This window comes from Plasmodium gaboni, chromosome 12 (genome assembly GCF_001602025.1).
Source record: "Plasmodium gaboni strain SY75 chromosome 12, whole genome shotgun sequence".
NCBI lineage: Eukaryota > Apicomplexa > Aconoidasida > Haemosporida > Plasmodiidae > Plasmodium > Plasmodium gaboni.
In genome coordinates this window covers 923,199-940,698 of record NC_031492.1, presented here as the reverse complement: position 1 = coordinate 940,698, position 17,500 = coordinate 923,199, and the positions used below count along the sequence as shown (strand labels likewise).

The window sequence follows — 17,500 nt, the reverse complement described above, 5'->3', positions numbered from 1 at the left end:
GAAATGGAAATATGGATAATCAAATGGATAATCAAATGGATAATCAAATGGATAATCATACAGATAAACACATGCATAATAACCCATTATATGATAATGATTCATTTGATAGATACCAAAAAAAAAGAGATGAAATAGGAGAGAATGGTTTTGTTCAAAATAGAAGATATGAAAATTATGATAAACGTAAAAAATCAAAAACAAATTACTCATATGATAATGATTATAATCAGGGTTCAAGAAATAAAAGAAACATGTCATATCAAGATAGATATGAAAATTTAGGAAGTCAATTAAAGGATATCGAATGGGATAATGTTAAATATAAAATTGAAAGGCAAAACCTATACAGCAACATAAACAACAATAATAATAATAATAAAGGTAATGATCAAAATAATAACCAAATCAATAATGATAATTCAAATAATGAACAAACAAATCGTTTAAGTAAAGAAGATATACAAAATGAATTAAAGAAAAATAATATTTATATTAACAAGGATGGAATAATACATAATGTCATTAACAAATTCTCAGATGTATGCTTTCATGAATCCATATTAAATTATCTAAATAATAAATTTAATGAACCCACAGCTATTCAAAAAATCACATGGCCTATTGCTTTATCTGGAAAAGATCTTATAGGTGTAGCAGAAACTGGAAGTGGAAAAACTTTAGCTTTTGTCTTGCCATGTTTTATGCACATACTAAAACATAAAGAAATTGTAAAAAATAATAATGAACAAATAAGTCAAACGAATAATTTACATCAAGAAGAGGAAGTGCAAATAAATAATCATCATTTTAATGAAAATAATGACAACAACGACAAAAATAATATTAATAGTAATAATAATATTAATAGTTATGATTATGATATGAATACCTCTGAACGTGTAAGCGATAGCTATGGACTTATTTTATTACCTACCAGAGAATTGTGCTTACAAGTTCTAGATGAAATAAAAGCTTTTGAAAAAAACTTACCAATTAAAAGTGTTGCTGTTTATGGTGGAGTACCCAAATATTATCAAATAAATAATTTAAAAAAAGGTGCTGATATTATTGTTGCAACACCTGGAAGACTTTTAGACTTTCTAGAAAATGGTATTATCAACCTTCTTAAATGTATTTATGTTGTTATCGATGAAGCTGATCGTTTACTTGATATGGGATTCGAAAAACAATTAAGAAAAATTATGACACAAGTTAATAAAAATAAACAATTGTTATTTTTAACAGCTACATGGCCTGAACAAGTCAGGAAACTTGCATATGATTTCTGTTCATACGATCCAGTAAAAATTCAAATAGGAAAAAATGAATTGACAGCAAATAAAAATATTGAACAAAATGTAATTATAAGTTCTTCTATTGATATGAAGAAAAAATTATTAGATTGGTTAAAAGAAAATTATGAAAATAATAAAATTCTAATATTTTGTGATACCAAAAGAAATTGTGATAATTTATGTAAAGAATTAAGATATCATCAATATAATGCTTTATCCATTCATGGTGATAAACAGCAAAGAGAAAGAGATCGAATTTTAAATAATTACAAAACAGATCGATGTAATATATTGGTAGCAACTGATGTAGCTTCAAGAGGATTAGATATTAAAAACATTTCAGTTGTCATTAATTATGATATACCTAATACAATAGAAGATTATATACATAGAATAGGAAGAACAGGAAGAGCTGGAAAAAAAGGAAAATCTATTTTGTTCTTTTCATATGATTATTATATACCACAAAAATTAAAGTTTGCAAAAGAATTAATTAAATTGTTAAATAAAACAAATCAAACGGTTCCAGCTCAATTAAGAGAAATAGCTTATTCGAGATAATGATACAAAATAAAATAATAACTTATATTTTTTTATTTCCTCAATATATATATATATATATATATATGTATGTCCTTTTATATTTTATTATTTATATGCATATTTTTATATTCATTTGCTGTTAAAGGTATAATTAAACCTTATATTTACATATTTTAATGACCCATTTTACCATGTGCATTTTTATTTTTAATTACTTCCACATTTTAATAAAAAAAAAAATTATAAATATGTATGTATATATATATAATTAAAATATATTATATATAAATATCCAAGTCGCACTTATAAAAAATTTGTGTAACCCTTTACATTTTGAATTCATTTTTTTTTAATTCGCAATTATTTTAAAAAAATTTATTTCAATAATTTCTAAACATCTTTTTAAAGTAAAACATATGCTTAATTTAGTTTTTTTTTAATTAAATACAAGATGTATATATATATTATATATATATATAATATATTTTTTTTTTCCATGTCATGCCACCTGTGCATACAGTATTGTGCCTTATACAAAAATATATATATTTATATATAATGTGTATAATAAATCATATAAAATTGTCTTATTATAATAAAAAAATATATTTCAAAAAATTTTTTTTTTATAAAATTTTACACATTTAATTTTTTTTTTTTTTTTTTTTTTTTTTTTTAAAACACATCATTCAATGTAATAATGAAAAATACACATACATTTCTTTGAATATATTATTTTATTTTATTTTATTTTATATTTTTCTATTTATTAAAAAAAAGAAGAATACGATGGAACTTGAAGAACAACATTTAATTCGTGCACTCAAATATCTAACACAAACTAATAGTTGTGAATTATCACAAAAGGAATGCAAAATTATTTTTAATGAAATTCTTTCTCAAAATTTAAATGATGAAAACATACGAGATTTGATAATAAATATAAAATCAGGTATACAAGGAAATAAACAGAATTATGTGGAAAATTTCATTTTAAGTCCTTCCATGTTATATTTACTTATAAATAAACAATTAAAAAAGCATGATTTAGAAACGATCTTTAAGGATTTCTTTAACTGTATACAAAATAATAATGAAATAAATTCAGAAGATTTAAAAAGGTTTTTAAATCTGTGTAATAAAAATATGTCATGTAATTCCTCAATAGATTTTAGTAAAATTAATTTAAATATGATCAAATTAAAAGAGCCCATGAATTATAATATTTTTATAAATATGATGGAACAATATCTAAAAAAAAAAGATGACAATAATTAAATTTCTTTTTATGTCAAAATTGAACAAATTTGTAGATATAAGAACATATTTAAAAAAAAAAAAAAAAAAAAAAATAGGTATATATAGCCATTTTATTTATACTATTTCTTATTTTTTACATGAACAAGTCATAAATTTCTTTTCATTTTTTAATATTCACATGAACAGGTCATACATATATTAATTAATATAAAAACATATTCTCCAAAATTTGAAAATAATTCAAAAAAAAAAAAAAATTAGACAATATCTTTAAGATTACACCTTGTAGTTTTATTTATGATTTTTATTTTATTGATATTTAAATATGAAGGGAAATAAATAGTTTAAATATTATCTCATAACATACAAATAAATAGGTAAGTACATAATATAACTAAAAAAAGGTTTTCTCATTGAACTATACATAAATGCTTGAATAACAATAAATATATTGGAGACACAGTTGTATTAAATTATAGGGTATACATATTTTGGACCCCATAAATAAACACATACATAGATACTTACATATATATATATATATATATATATATGTATTGATTTCTTTATACTTTCTATTTTAATAATATTCTTAAAAAATGTATTTAAAGAAACATTTCAAAAAAAAAAAAAAAAGTTATTTATATTTAAAAATGTGTATTTATATATATATTACCTTTTTGATTATTTATTTTTTTTCTTTTTGTTTTATCTTTAAATAGGGCATATTTTATAATATTTATAAAATAATATAAATTTATTTAATTATATATTCCTTTTACGATTACATAAAATATTATTATTTTGTAATTTTTTGTTTCTCTTTTTTATCATATAACAAAATACGTATGTTAAATTATGTAAATTTGAAACTTTTAATAAAAGAAGATATCTTATTTTTTTTAAAATAATTTGGCCCACATATAATAATATTAATTTTTTTTTTTTTTTTTTTTTTTTGGATAATAAAAAATATATATATTATAAATATATATATATATTTTATATATATTACATAGATATATAATATTATATATATAAATATATTAATGTTACTATTTCTTACTACTTTCTTTTCAATTAATTCATGCAAATAAATTTTAATAGTTTATACTTAAACACTTATTATATATATAATATTATATATACAGTAGTTACGTTCCAAAATTATGAAAATTAAGCTTGTACACAAGGGAAAAAAAAATAAAATAAAATAATGATAAAAATATATAACAATATTTATGATATATTTCTTTTATTGTTCTTTTTTTTTTTTTTTTTTTTTTATTATTATTATTATTATTATTTTTTATTTTTTTTTTTTTTTTTGATTGATTTTTTATTCCTTTGAAAATAATAATTATTTATTTATAAAAGATATACATAACTGTTAATTATTATGCATATATTATTTATATATTAATAAATTATTATAATACACTTTACATAATATATATATATTATTATTATTATATTTTATTTCTTATTAGTGAATTACGAACTTTAAAAGAATCAGTAACTTAATATTTAAGTGTAAAATATATATATATATATATATATATATTGATTAATAATTAGAAAGTTCCATTTTATACTTGTTGATATTTATTTCACACTTGTAGATCTTTTGAATATCTTTCTAATTTTTTTTGAATAATAGGTGTATTTTTTTTTTTTTTTTTTTTTTTTTTTTTGTTGTTAGTACATTCTTGTACGCTTTTTGAGAATTAAAAACCAAGAAAAGGTTGTTCCTAAATTTTGACTTATGATTTGTTCATACATGAATAGTATTTTTATATGACATATATATGTAAATATATTTTTATAAAATAAATAAATAAACATATAAACATATAAATATATAAATGTATGTTTTGTATGCACATTTGAAGATAACACATAAATTATAAAATATACATATATAATATATATATATATTTTTTTTTTTTATTAAAATTTGACTATCTAAAAAAAAAAAAAAAGAAATTATAACCGCCTTTTTTTTTTTTTTTGCAGAATGTTTATAATAAAATGCATAGTATTTGTATTTATATTTTGTAATGGTTTGCTGAGTGTCCTTGGTAAGGAGGAAAAAACGAAGATTCGGACTGATAAGAATAGATTTTTTCAGAGCATAAGAAATAAGATAATAAATTTTTTAGCAAATAAGAAAGGATTTGATAGGAATGGATGGATGAATATGTCTATAGTGCAACCTAGATTGAATAGTATAAATGTGAGAGTAGAAAATGATCATATAATATGTAATGAAGAGAATCAAGTATTAGAAGTATCTTTAGTAAGACAAAATTTATTAAGATATACAGATGAAGGTACATATCATGAAATATTATTAAGTACAAGTAATTTATCACCTACATCTCAATTTATAAATCCATTACCTTTAATGAAAAAAAATCATACTATGAATAATATAAATAATCATACAAGCGATAGGTTACCAGATGGTTTTGAAGGTTATTTAATATGTGAGAAAAAGAATTCACAAGCATTATTAGTACCTAAGATTATAGAAAATGTCGAATTTATATCAGCTCCATGGAAAGTTAGAGTAAGTATAGATTTTTATAGATGCCCAATAACAAATTTTGGTAGGGTATTTCAAATAATTATTATTGATCAAGTAAATGTATTAATGAATAATCAAAGATCTTTTGTATGGCCTATTCCATTAGCATCATTTTCTGAAGTTTATGATTTTCATCTAGCTGTTGTTGATACTAAAAAAGGACACTTCTGTGAATTAGAAAGAAATATAGAAACACAAGATCTAAATTTAAATTGTCCATGTTGGAATAAATCTTATAAATTTAGTATAACCAATGCATTATTTCTTTCTGGTTATATAGGTATGAATGTTATACAAGCTATCGCTCAACCATTTTTAGAAGATTCTAACAATTCAAGAAAAAATACATCCAATTCAAACCTTGATGATATTGATTCACATAAAAAAAGAATTACATACAATGATCTTATAGATAATAATACTATTACAAATAATAATGATAATATAAATAATCAAAATGATAATTATGAAGATGGAAAAAAAAAATATCTAAAAAAATTAAATAGTATAACACATTTAATATATTTAAGTATAACAGCTTTAACAAATACGGCTTATAGTATGATGGCATTAATGCAAATCAAAAAAAATCTAGATCTATTTAATAAAGCTTATGAAAAAGCTCCATATTTTTATCCATGGTCACTTAAATATCCTGAAAATTATCTATCTACACATAAACCAGAATTATTAAATGATTCGAATAAAAATAATATCAATAATATTATTACCTCTGGAAGTTCGGCCAATAATTTCTCATCATCAAAATATTCAAATTCATCCTCTCAATATACAAATAAGCAAGCGACACAGAAAGACAGAAAAAAAGACACTTCATCAACAAAATCGAATAAACAATCTAACCGACAACCAACAATAGTAAAACAAGTCCAAAATGTTATTAGAGAAAATTAAACTATACTTAATAACATCATATGATATAAGAGCGAGAGTAAAAAATATAGGAATATATATATGTATATATATATATATATATATATATTATTTCTTTTAACAAATACACCGTGGTAGCATTCCTATTATGAAAGGATGTTTTATCATATGTGATGAAAAATATTTTTATGTTATTATGAATTTTAATTGAACATTTTATATATACTTTATATATATAAGTTCATAATAATTTTTGATTAATCATATGTTGTAGTTATTTATTACTATTATTTTTTTAAAATTATTATATTATTTTGATTTAATTTCACCCTATTTTTTTTTTTTTTTTTTATGTACAGCATATCAATGAATATTTTTAAACATCATTTTATATTTTTACTTATTTGGTCATATATATATATAATATTTTATATTTTATATTTTATATATTATATATTATATATTATTTTATTTTTTTATTTTTAATTTTTCATTTTTTTTCATTTACATGCTTATCCATTTTAGTGAAAAAAAAGAATAATGTTAAGACACTTCAAAAATAATAAAAATAAAAATAACAAAAAAATATAACATCTTCAGTAACGATAATATGATATGTCTATAAAAAAAAATAGGTGTATATATAATATCTATTATTATTGAGAACATATTTAAAATTGTAGAATAATATTTAATAAATATGTTTTATATTGAAATATGAAAAGGTCTATCAATTTACATTTTGACTTAATCCATTTTAATAAAAGAGTAATATTTTAATGCACACAAAAAAAAAAAGAAAAAAAAATTAAAAAAAAAGAATAAATATAATTAATAATAGTATGGTTAATAAAATATAATATATTTATCAATATAATATTATTTAATACAAATATGGGAATGTATAATAAAATTTAAATTTTAGGGGTAACCAAACAATATATGTAAATACAAAAAAAAAAAAAAATATAAATATAAATATATATAAATATATATATATATATATATTGGCGGAATTGTAATAATATTAATATTTATTAATTAAAGGGAAATGATTAAATAAAATTAAAATACAAGACACGCATTTACACATTTTATGTAAAATATTAAGTGTTCTATAAATTTTAAGAATCTTCTTTTTTATTAACTATTTCTTCTTTAGGACATCATAAATGTTTCCTCTTTTTCAAAGTTCAAATCTTTCAGGCATTTATCATGAACCATTTCGGTCTACATATAAGGCAAAAAAAAAAAAACAAAAAAAAACAAATTTACAATAATGTAGTAAATAATATAATTATATATATATATATATTTTTTTTTTTTTTTTTTTTTTTTATTTTTTTTTTTTTTTTTTTTTTTTTTTTTTGTATTACCTTGCCTCCGGTATGTAATTCGATAGAGCCATTTTGATATTTACAAAATTTTCTCCTTGGGTATAACTGATAAAGGTAATAATTATTTTTAAAAAGTAAAGATGAAGTAATATCTTGACCCTGAGCAGACTCATATTCAATCCAATAAAATAAGTCCTACACAAAAAATAATAAATACATACATATATATATATATATATATATATATATATATATATATATTTATATTTATTTATTTATTTATTTATTAATTTATATATTTTTGTGCCCATCCTTTTTAACATACTGATAAAGTTTTAGTAAAACTGAACCTTTTCTGGATTTTTTTATTCGGCAATTTAACCATCACATTTATACAATTTTCACTTGATTTTTCTTCAAGTGGTGGAACCATATTCTGCAGAATGAAATAAATAAATATTGATATATATATATATATATATATATATATTTATTTATTTATTTATTTATTTATTTTTCCTTTTGAATTGGGTGTACCTTAATATATTCCTCCATAGACAATTTTAATGCTATTTTTAAATCATCATCGTCATCCACATTATTCATATTTGTTGTATTTATTTCATCGTTCAATCTTCTACCCCCATTTTCTGGCCAACGAAAATTTGGTGTATTATTTATTTGATTAAATGCTGAATAATTTTCTGACTTGTTCAGGTTATATTTATCTTCTAATAAAAAGCTATCTGATACTCCTGAAATTTCAGATATTTCATTCGTTGGGATATAAAATTGATTAATATTTTTAGGTATAAAATTGATATCTGGTTTGGGTAAAGATACATATGGATTTATATTCTGAACAGAGAATATATGATATTTTTTAATAACATCATTAAAATAAAATTTTAAATTCATATCTTTAATATATAAAGGGGAACTTTTTAAACTGTCTAATACATACCAAGTATTATGAATTTTACGTATACTAAACCAATGTTCTTGTAAATTACAAATATAACCAATATCTTGATGATTACTTGATATTATTTTAATTAAATCTTCTTCATAAACATGTTTTAATAATATATTCATTCTTCTTAAACTTTCAATTATTACAGATATATTTATAAATCCATCATCCAATACATTAAATGAATTATTTCTTACTAAATCGTTAGATGAGCTTCGTAAAAATTCATTCTCTTTCTCATCTAATTCTTTTCCAATACTAGCCAATACATCTTCACTGTAATATGGGCCCTACAAATAAAAAAAAAAAAAAAATATATTATATCTCATGAAAGTTATAATATACATGTTAAAAATATATACATATATATATATATATATATATTTATGTATTAATACAAATGAACGTTTGTATTCCCTTTTGAATGTATGCAAATTTGTTAAAACAAACAAACATTATTCAATATAATGTTTATATATAAAACCACAAAATATATTAACAAATGGACACATATATGTATAATACATATATTTTGTTTTTTTTTTATTTTTTTTTTTTTATTACTTGAAGGATACTATTTATACAATGCAATCCACACATACGATCATTACCTTGTTTTTCCCAGTATACATATTTCTTGCTCATTTTACAAAAAAAAAAAAAGAAGTAAATTTTTTTTTTTTTTGAGAAAAGAATAATAACGAAAAAAAATAATATATAATCGTTTACTTTATAATTAAAAATATTATATATTAATTATATTGTTAATATATATATATATATATTATGTTGTTATGTATACCAAAAAAACGAAAGGATGTGAAATTTTAAATACAAAAAAAAAAAAAATTTTAAGAAAATATGTAAAAAGGAAATAATGTTATTAAATTTAAATATATGTATCTAATATATATATATATATATATATATATAATATTTGTTTAATTATCATTTGAATACTTTGTTATTATTTGTTTTATATATCATATTTTTAAAACATTATATCTTATCTCCGAGAAAAAAAAAAAAAAAATTATTATGTTAGATTTATTATCCTCTTTACTTAATATGTGATGGAATAATTATTTTTTAAAAAATAAGATAAATATATAATATTATTTAGTCATCATTTGTTATTCTAAAATAATAATTTTTCAAAAGAGGAAAAATATAATAAATAAAAAATAAATAAATTTATAATATATATATAATATTTATTTATAATATATGTTTAAAATTTTTGAATAATATACTTTCATTTTTAAAAAAGATGGAGAAAACTTATGTTTCACAATACAATTATATATATATTTTACTCAAGCGCTTATTACCATTTTCCTCCATATTAATGAAAATATTTACAATATTTATAATATTTATAATATTTATAATATTTATAATATTTACAATATTTATAATATTTATAATATTTATTAAGTTATAACTACATATTTTCTCTTACAATACAAATATAAATATGCTAAAATTTGATATTATAAATGTATGAAAATTATTTGTATATCTATTTGTATCTTCCTTTTTCTTTTTTTTTAATTTAATTTAATTCAATTTCATTTTATTTTTTTTATCTTTTATCCTTCCCTTGTGTGTATATTTAAAAAATAAACTAATGATTCATATGTCCATTTTGCGAATTTTTTATTCTATATAATATAATATATACACTTATATATATTCATATATATTATTCTTTTTTTTTTTTTTTTTTATACGCCAAATTCCTGCATTTCTTCATTTTTTATTACTTTATATCTGAAAAGCATGAATTAAAAATATTTACATTTTATTTCTTCATAATAATAAAAGAAAAACAAATAGTTAATTTTTTTTTTTCCCCCAATTTTTTATATATATATATATATTCATTTTTTTTTTTTTTTTATCTTTATTTCTTCCTATATATTTATTTTTTTTGATCACAAAAAAAAAAAAAAAAATTCATACACACAACATATTTATATATTTACATAAAAAGAATATACAATTTTATTATCCATATTATTCACACATACTTTACTTTGGAATCCTTTTCTTCTCTTAAAAAAAAATAGTAAATAATTATAGAAAAAGATAGATTAGCAAAAAAGAAAATCAATAAATCCACTGGATTATCATCCATATTTTTTTTTATTCGATTGATTATTTTACTACGACATGAAGTTGTTATATATATGAAAATATTTTAATAAATACTTGTTTAAAAAAATACATATTAAATGTTATAACATATTAAAAAAAAAAAAAAAAAAAAAAAAAATTAAAATTAAATTATATATCTCATATGTAAGAAAATATTATAAATTAAGCATATTAATTTATACAAACATATTTGTATGCGTACAAATATTTTCTTATATTATCGCACATAAAATAATTCTTAACGTATATATGTAAATATATAATATATATAATACATGCTTTATAAAAGTATACCTTTTTTTTTTTTTTTTTTTTTTTTAAATTAATAGAATTTAAATATATTTTTTGAGAACCTACAAACAATATTATTATGATTATTATATGAAATATTTTCTATTATATTATAATAATCACTGAAATTATAATGTTAAAATTTTAACAAGTTTTTTAAATATATATGTTACTAAAAAATAAATAAATAAATAAAAGTAAAGAAAAATATAATAATATTTTAAATAAACTGAACTTATATATATATATTTTTTTTTTGTATTAAATAAAAATAAAACAACATATATAAACAAAAAATTGTTCACATATATATATTATATATGTGTATTATTTTTTTTTTTATTTTATTTTATTTTATTTTTTATTTTTTTTTTTTTTTTTTTTCACCTATTTGCTAACATTTGTATATTTTCAAAAGCTATGCTAAAAAATGTAGTGGTATAATGGCTAGCCCGTTTTTATTTTTTGTCTTTGTCCAACTCCCATGACGCATTTCATTCCCTATAGCTATATATAAATACCTATAATTGTGTGCAAATGAAAATTTATTTACTGTACCATTTACCTGAACAGTCATAATTTTCTGAACACTAGCTGAAATTTTGTTCATATTTTTAAATTGCCAAAAGTGTACATAGCCATCATAAGATCCAGAAATAAAAATATTTGTATAGGGGATACTTATAAGCGAGGTTATAGAAAAGGAGTTGTGTGCATTTTGTTGTATACAAATTGGTTTTTTATAAGAAGAGTTAAAAATATAAATATGTCCTGAGAATGTTCCAGCAATGAATATTTTATTATTAAGTGTACAGCACGATTCAATAATTTCATAATTAATATTAAATAATATATGATTATCATTTTTCGTATTCCAAACACGTAATGTATAATCATTAGATGATGTTATTAATTTATTTTGATCAATAGAATTCATGGTAAGTATATTATTTGTATGACCTAAATATGTATTTATGCATTTATCAAAAAATCTTAAATCCCATAATTTAATAGTTTTATCATAAGATGAAGTAAAGAAATTATGGTCCATATGTAATTCTTCTATATTGTTATTACATCCAACTATACCACTGATTATATTTTTATGACCAATAATTGAATTTGTACATTTTTTATTTATACGATTATCCCATACATTAATTAAATTATCACTTCCAACAGATATAAAAAAAGAATTATATTTATTACAATAAATATCCATAACACTTTTAAAATGACTTATACTATTTTTATTTCCAAAGTTTGTAAATGAATTTTTATTTCCTTTATAAATATGGACCTTTTCTCCTTTAATAATATCCCACTCAATAATACAAGCATCTTTTCCTCCTGTATATATAGTATTAATTGATGTATTTTCAAAAAATTTCGGTTCCATAATAATATCATCCTTATTATGATTATTCGATATATCCTCTTCATCACCATAATAATTATTATTATTATGAATATTATTTGAATTATTATTTTCATTGTGCTGATAAAAAAACTTCCCATTGTTATATCCATTATACTTGTTTACATTGTGTTCATTTTTATATTCATATTGATCAACAAATGATAAATTATAATCTGGTGAAGCTACACAAGTAACACTTTTCTTATGACCATAATAAAAGATAAGATTTTTATTGTCACATAGAACATTGTTATGTATATTAATATCATTACATTGTTCTGTTTCTAATTTTAATTCATTTTTATTATTCCTATTTGTTACATTTGATGATAATTTTTCATCATAAAAAATTTTTATTTTATTTCCTAAATTTAATAAATGTTTTTTACTTTGAGTTTTCTCATTATCTATTAATGCTTTGCTTACTTTTTTTTTTTTTTTTTTTTTTTTGTCACTTTCTTCATCAGAAGAAAAAGGATCGTCACTTAAATTATCATCTAAAGATTTTTGTGATTCTCCACTAGATATGGATTGTGCTTCATCGGAGGAATCTTCTTCCTCATTATCTTCATCACTACTTTCAATTCCCATGTCTTTTAAATATTTTTTAGCTAGATATATTTTCCTTTCTTCTGGATTATTAAACACATTTTCATATTCATTGTCATCATTCTCTTCATCTACATTTTTATTATCATTTATAACATCATCACTATAATCTTCCTCATCATAATTTAATTTTTTCTTCTTATTTAATAAGGTTACATTATTATCAGAATCTTGCGAGGAAAGGATGTCATCAGATTCGATTTCTGAATCGTCCATATTTTTATTTGAATTATTTTTTTCATTCCCTTTTTTATTTTTTACAAAATGTTTTTTTTTTCTTTTATTTTGAAACTTCATTTTGTGATGAAAAAATTTGTTGCTTTGATTTGTATAGTGTTGTTTTGTTCTTTTGGTTTTTTTTTTTTCTTAATTCATTTGTAAATTGGATATATAAAATAAAATATATATTATATATTAGAAAATAGGGATATTTAAAATAATAAGAAAGAAACTTTATAAATAAATAAATATATATATATATATATATATATATATTGTTATATATTATTACAAAGTAATTTCTTCCTTTTTATATATTTTGAACATATTAAAAAAAAAAAAAAAATTCCCTTTCTTTTTTTCCTTTATTAAAATGTTTATAATTAAATATAAAATATTGTTATATATATATTCAATTACATTTTATTATTATTATATACATATTTGTTGTTTAGAATATGATGAATAAATATATAACAATTATATATTATCCTATATAATTTTTTATAACGACAACATATAATTTTTATATTATTTTTAAAAACTACTTTTTTCATATATACATTATATTATATATATATATATATATTAATTAAGGGAAAAAATATTTATATTATATAATTTATATACATAAATCTTGTATGTATTATATATAATTAAATAGGTATTATGACTATAATATTTATTATTTGACATTATCTCATTTTTTTAAGGCCCATATAATTATATACATTATTATATGTATAATATATATTTTGGGTATGGAAATAAAAATAAATAAATACAAAAAAAAAATATATATATATATATATATAACTATTTTAATTGAATGTGAATTGTATATATGTTTTTCCTTCATATAATAGGATATGTTAATTTATTATTCTTTTCTTTTTCTCATAAATTTAAAAAAGATATGGTTGAATTTATATGTAATGATTTTGTATTGTATTGTAATTGTATTGTTTTTTTTTTTTTTTTTTTTTTGAAATATGTATAAATCCTTATTTATTTATATCTCGATTGACAATACATTCAACATATAAAATATATTTTCAATATTTATAAAAAGTGATTATATTATATGAGAAAAAAAAGATAAAACATACCTACATAAAATTATATGAACAATCATGAATTATAATCTTTTTTTTATATCAAGACGCTTATAAAAAATTTCCTACATATATATATATATTTTTATATATATATATATTTTTTTTTTTTTAATTTCCTTTCATGTAATATTTAAAAAGATAAAAATGATGAAACACATTTTTTTTCCTCTCCATTAAAAAAAATAAAGAAGTCATATAATAAGAAGGTTGTAATATAATAATATTGTATTTATATTTATTTTGATAATATTATAATTTTAGATGCTAGCTATATTTTTCAATTTATATATAAATATAAGAAAAAAAAAAAAAAAAAAAAAAAGAAAGAAGATATATTTGAATATAAAATGATTATACTATCTTTCACATAAGTGTAATAATAATTATAATAAATCTTCTGATGAAATTTCTGTTTTTATAAAATTAATAAAAAAAAATAATATATATATATATAATATAATTTATTTTTTTTAAACTTTAGTTATTTGTTTATGTCAGATATATTAAAAGTATATATTTTTTTCTTTTATACACTTAGACAATGTATATAAATATTAACTAAACACAATATAATGATATACATATAAATATATATTACTATATTTATATGTTTAAAAATTAATATATATATGTTCATATATATATATATATCACTTATTTATATGTATATTTTTATTTTTGTGCTATCTTTAATTCTTAATATGAGGTTTATATATCTTTCTTTGGGGTGATCAAAAAAAAAAAAATAAAAAATAAATAAATAATAAAATTAAATCAAATAAAATAAAATCAAAGAGGAATACACATCTGTATATGAAATATATATGCATATATATTAATTTTTTTTTTTTTTTTTTTTTTTTTTTTTTTTTTTTTTTTAAATGATAAAAATAAAACTTTTTTAGTATATCACATTGCACTTTTTTTTTTTTTTTTTTTTTTTTTTTTCAAAAAATTTAAAAATTTCTTGAATGATCAATAATTTTCACATCTAAGTTCTTACCTAATAGGTTTAAAAACAATTAAGGATTAAATAATAAAATAAACATAAAAATAAATAAATATAAATATATTAATATATAATATATAAATTTAATATAAATAATAAAAATATAAACATATATATATATATATATATATATATATATATATATATAATATAATATACATATAAATAAATAAATCCACTTAATCAAAATGTTTGAATGCAGAATAGATGGTCAATTTTTTAAAAAATTATTTGAAACATTAAAAGATATATGTACTGAAGTAAATCTAGAATGTGATGAGAATGGAATCAAAATGCAATCCATGGATTGTAGTCATGTTTCACTGGTTGATTTGAATATTGTATCTGATTTTTTTCAACACTATAGGTAAAATTTTTATACTACATAAGGATATATATATGTATATATATATATGTATGTATTACCATTTAAATATATTATTTTTTTAGGTGTGATAAGAATTGTGTTTTAGGCATAAGCATTAATTTCATGCTAAAAATATTAGCAGTGATAAAAGAAAAGTCGACCGTTTTTTTATTTAAAGAAGATAATGAAAATGATGCAGTTTTAAATATTGGAATTATTGATGAAGAAGAACAATCAAGTGCTGATGATTCTTTAGAAATACAAGTAAAATTAATTAATGCTCAAAAGGAGCATTTAGAAATACCACAATCTGAATATCATTGTCAATGTACTATGAAATCAAAAAAGTTTCAAGAATTTACAAAATATTTAAATTCAATAGGTGATAATGTATCTATATCTATGAAAAAAGATGCTATGATTTTAAGCACTACAGGATCAGATATTAAAGTTACAAAACAATTTACTAATGATATGACTGATATTTCTATAGCTTGCACAAAATCAGTATCTCAAGAATTTGCCACAAGATATCTAGTCATGTTCTCAAGAGCTTCATCATTATCAGATGAAGTATTAATATCATTATCTCCTAATATACCTATATCTATTAAATTTAATTTTAAACAACAATTAACTGACCTACAAGATCCATCACATTTAACTTTTTTCCTTGCACCAAAAATTGGAGACTACTAAAATTGTAGAAATATGACAGTACACTATTTTAATAAAAGAAACAATCTTATATATATCTCAAAAATATATATATATATATATATATATGTGGTTATATTAATATCTTACATTTTTATTTATTATATATAACAATGTAGAAGTAATCTCAACAAAATTAAAATATTATCACCACACACAAATAAAAAAAAATTAATATATACATATATATATATATATATATATATATATATAATGATAGACAAATTATATATATTAAAACATTATAGAGAACATATTTTCATTTATTCCTATCAACATTATATTTTATGTACCAAATAAAATAAAATATATATATATATATATATATATATATATATATATTTATTTATTTATTTATTTTTTCCCTCCTTTTTTATATTATTTGAATATTTACAAAATTTTGACTTTATTTATATGCAAATATATATTTTTACATATGTTTATTTTCCTTTTTAAAATATTTGTCAAATATTTAATTATCTCTTTTTTTTTTTTTTTTTTTTTTTTTTTTTTTATAAAAATAAAATAAATTTTTTTTTTTTTTTTTAAAATTTTAAAAAAAAAAAAAATTAAAATTTTTATTTTATAATATTTTAAAAAAAAATATTAAAAATAAATATAAAAAAAAAAAAAAAAAAAAAAAAAAAAAAAAAAAAAAAAAAAAATTTATTAAATTAAAAAAAAATTTTATATTT

At 18.3% G+C, this 17,500-nt stretch overlaps 6 protein-coding genes across 6 annotated transcripts in view; 4 read left to right on the top strand and 2 right to left on the bottom strand.

Annotated features, from left to right (window-relative positions):
- PGSY75_1227100 (DNA helicase 60) overlaps positions 1–1,859 on the top strand; it is a gene marked incomplete at both ends in the record, with an annotated part of 2,187 nt that extends 328 nt beyond the window's left edge. Inside the window, one exon of the mRNA XM_018786846.1 lies at positions 1–1,859. This exon is cut by the window's left edge and continues 328 nt beyond it. Coding sequence (XP_018640711.1) covers positions 1–1,859 — 1,859 coding nt within the window.
- A 771-nt stretch (positions 1,860–2,630) lies between these two features.
- PGSY75_1227000 (hypothetical protein) lies at positions 2,631–3,119 on the top strand (the record flags this gene model as incomplete). Its single annotated transcript, XM_018786845.1, has 1 exon — positions 2,631–3,119. The coding sequence occupies one exon, from the start codon at positions 2,631–2,633 to the stop codon at positions 3,117–3,119; it is 489 nt and encodes a 162-aa protein (XP_018640710.1).
- A 1,999-nt stretch (positions 3,120–5,118) lies between these two features.
- On the top strand, positions 5,119–6,606 carry PGSY75_1226900 (hypothetical protein; the record flags this gene model as incomplete). The annotated part of the gene is made up of 1 exon (XM_018786844.1): positions 5,119–6,606. The coding sequence occupies one exon, from the start codon at positions 5,119–5,121 to the stop codon at positions 6,604–6,606; it is 1,488 nt and encodes a 495-aa protein (XP_018640709.1).
- Positions 6,607–7,743: 1,137 nt separating this feature from the next.
- Positions 7,744–9,540, bottom strand: PGSY75_1226800 (putative ataxin-3; the record flags this gene model as incomplete). Its single annotated transcript, XM_018786843.1, has 5 exons — positions 7,744–7,815; positions 7,962–8,117; positions 8,248–8,358; positions 8,460–9,185; positions 9,460–9,540. The coding sequence occupies 5 exons, from the start codon at positions 9,538–9,540 to the stop codon at positions 7,744–7,746; spliced, it is 1,146 nt and encodes a 381-aa protein (XP_018640708.1).
- A 2,224-nt stretch (positions 9,541–11,764) lies between these two features.
- On the bottom strand, positions 11,765–13,672 carry PGSY75_1226700 (conserved protein, unknown function; the record flags this gene model as incomplete). Its single annotated transcript, XM_018786842.1, has 1 exon — positions 11,765–13,672. One exon carries the CDS (start codon positions 13,670–13,672, stop codon positions 11,765–11,767), a length of 1,908 nt encoding a protein of 635 aa, XP_018640707.1.
- A 2,237-nt stretch (positions 13,673–15,909) lies between these two features.
- On the top strand, positions 15,910–16,787 carry PGSY75_1226600 (proliferating cell nuclear antigen 2; the record flags this gene model as incomplete). The annotated part of the gene is made up of 2 exons (XM_018786841.1): positions 15,910–16,088; positions 16,172–16,787. 2 exons carry the CDS (start codon positions 15,910–15,912, stop codon positions 16,785–16,787), a joined length of 795 nt encoding a protein of 264 aa, XP_018640706.1.
- Between the last annotated feature and the right edge of the window lie 713 nt (positions 16,788–17,500).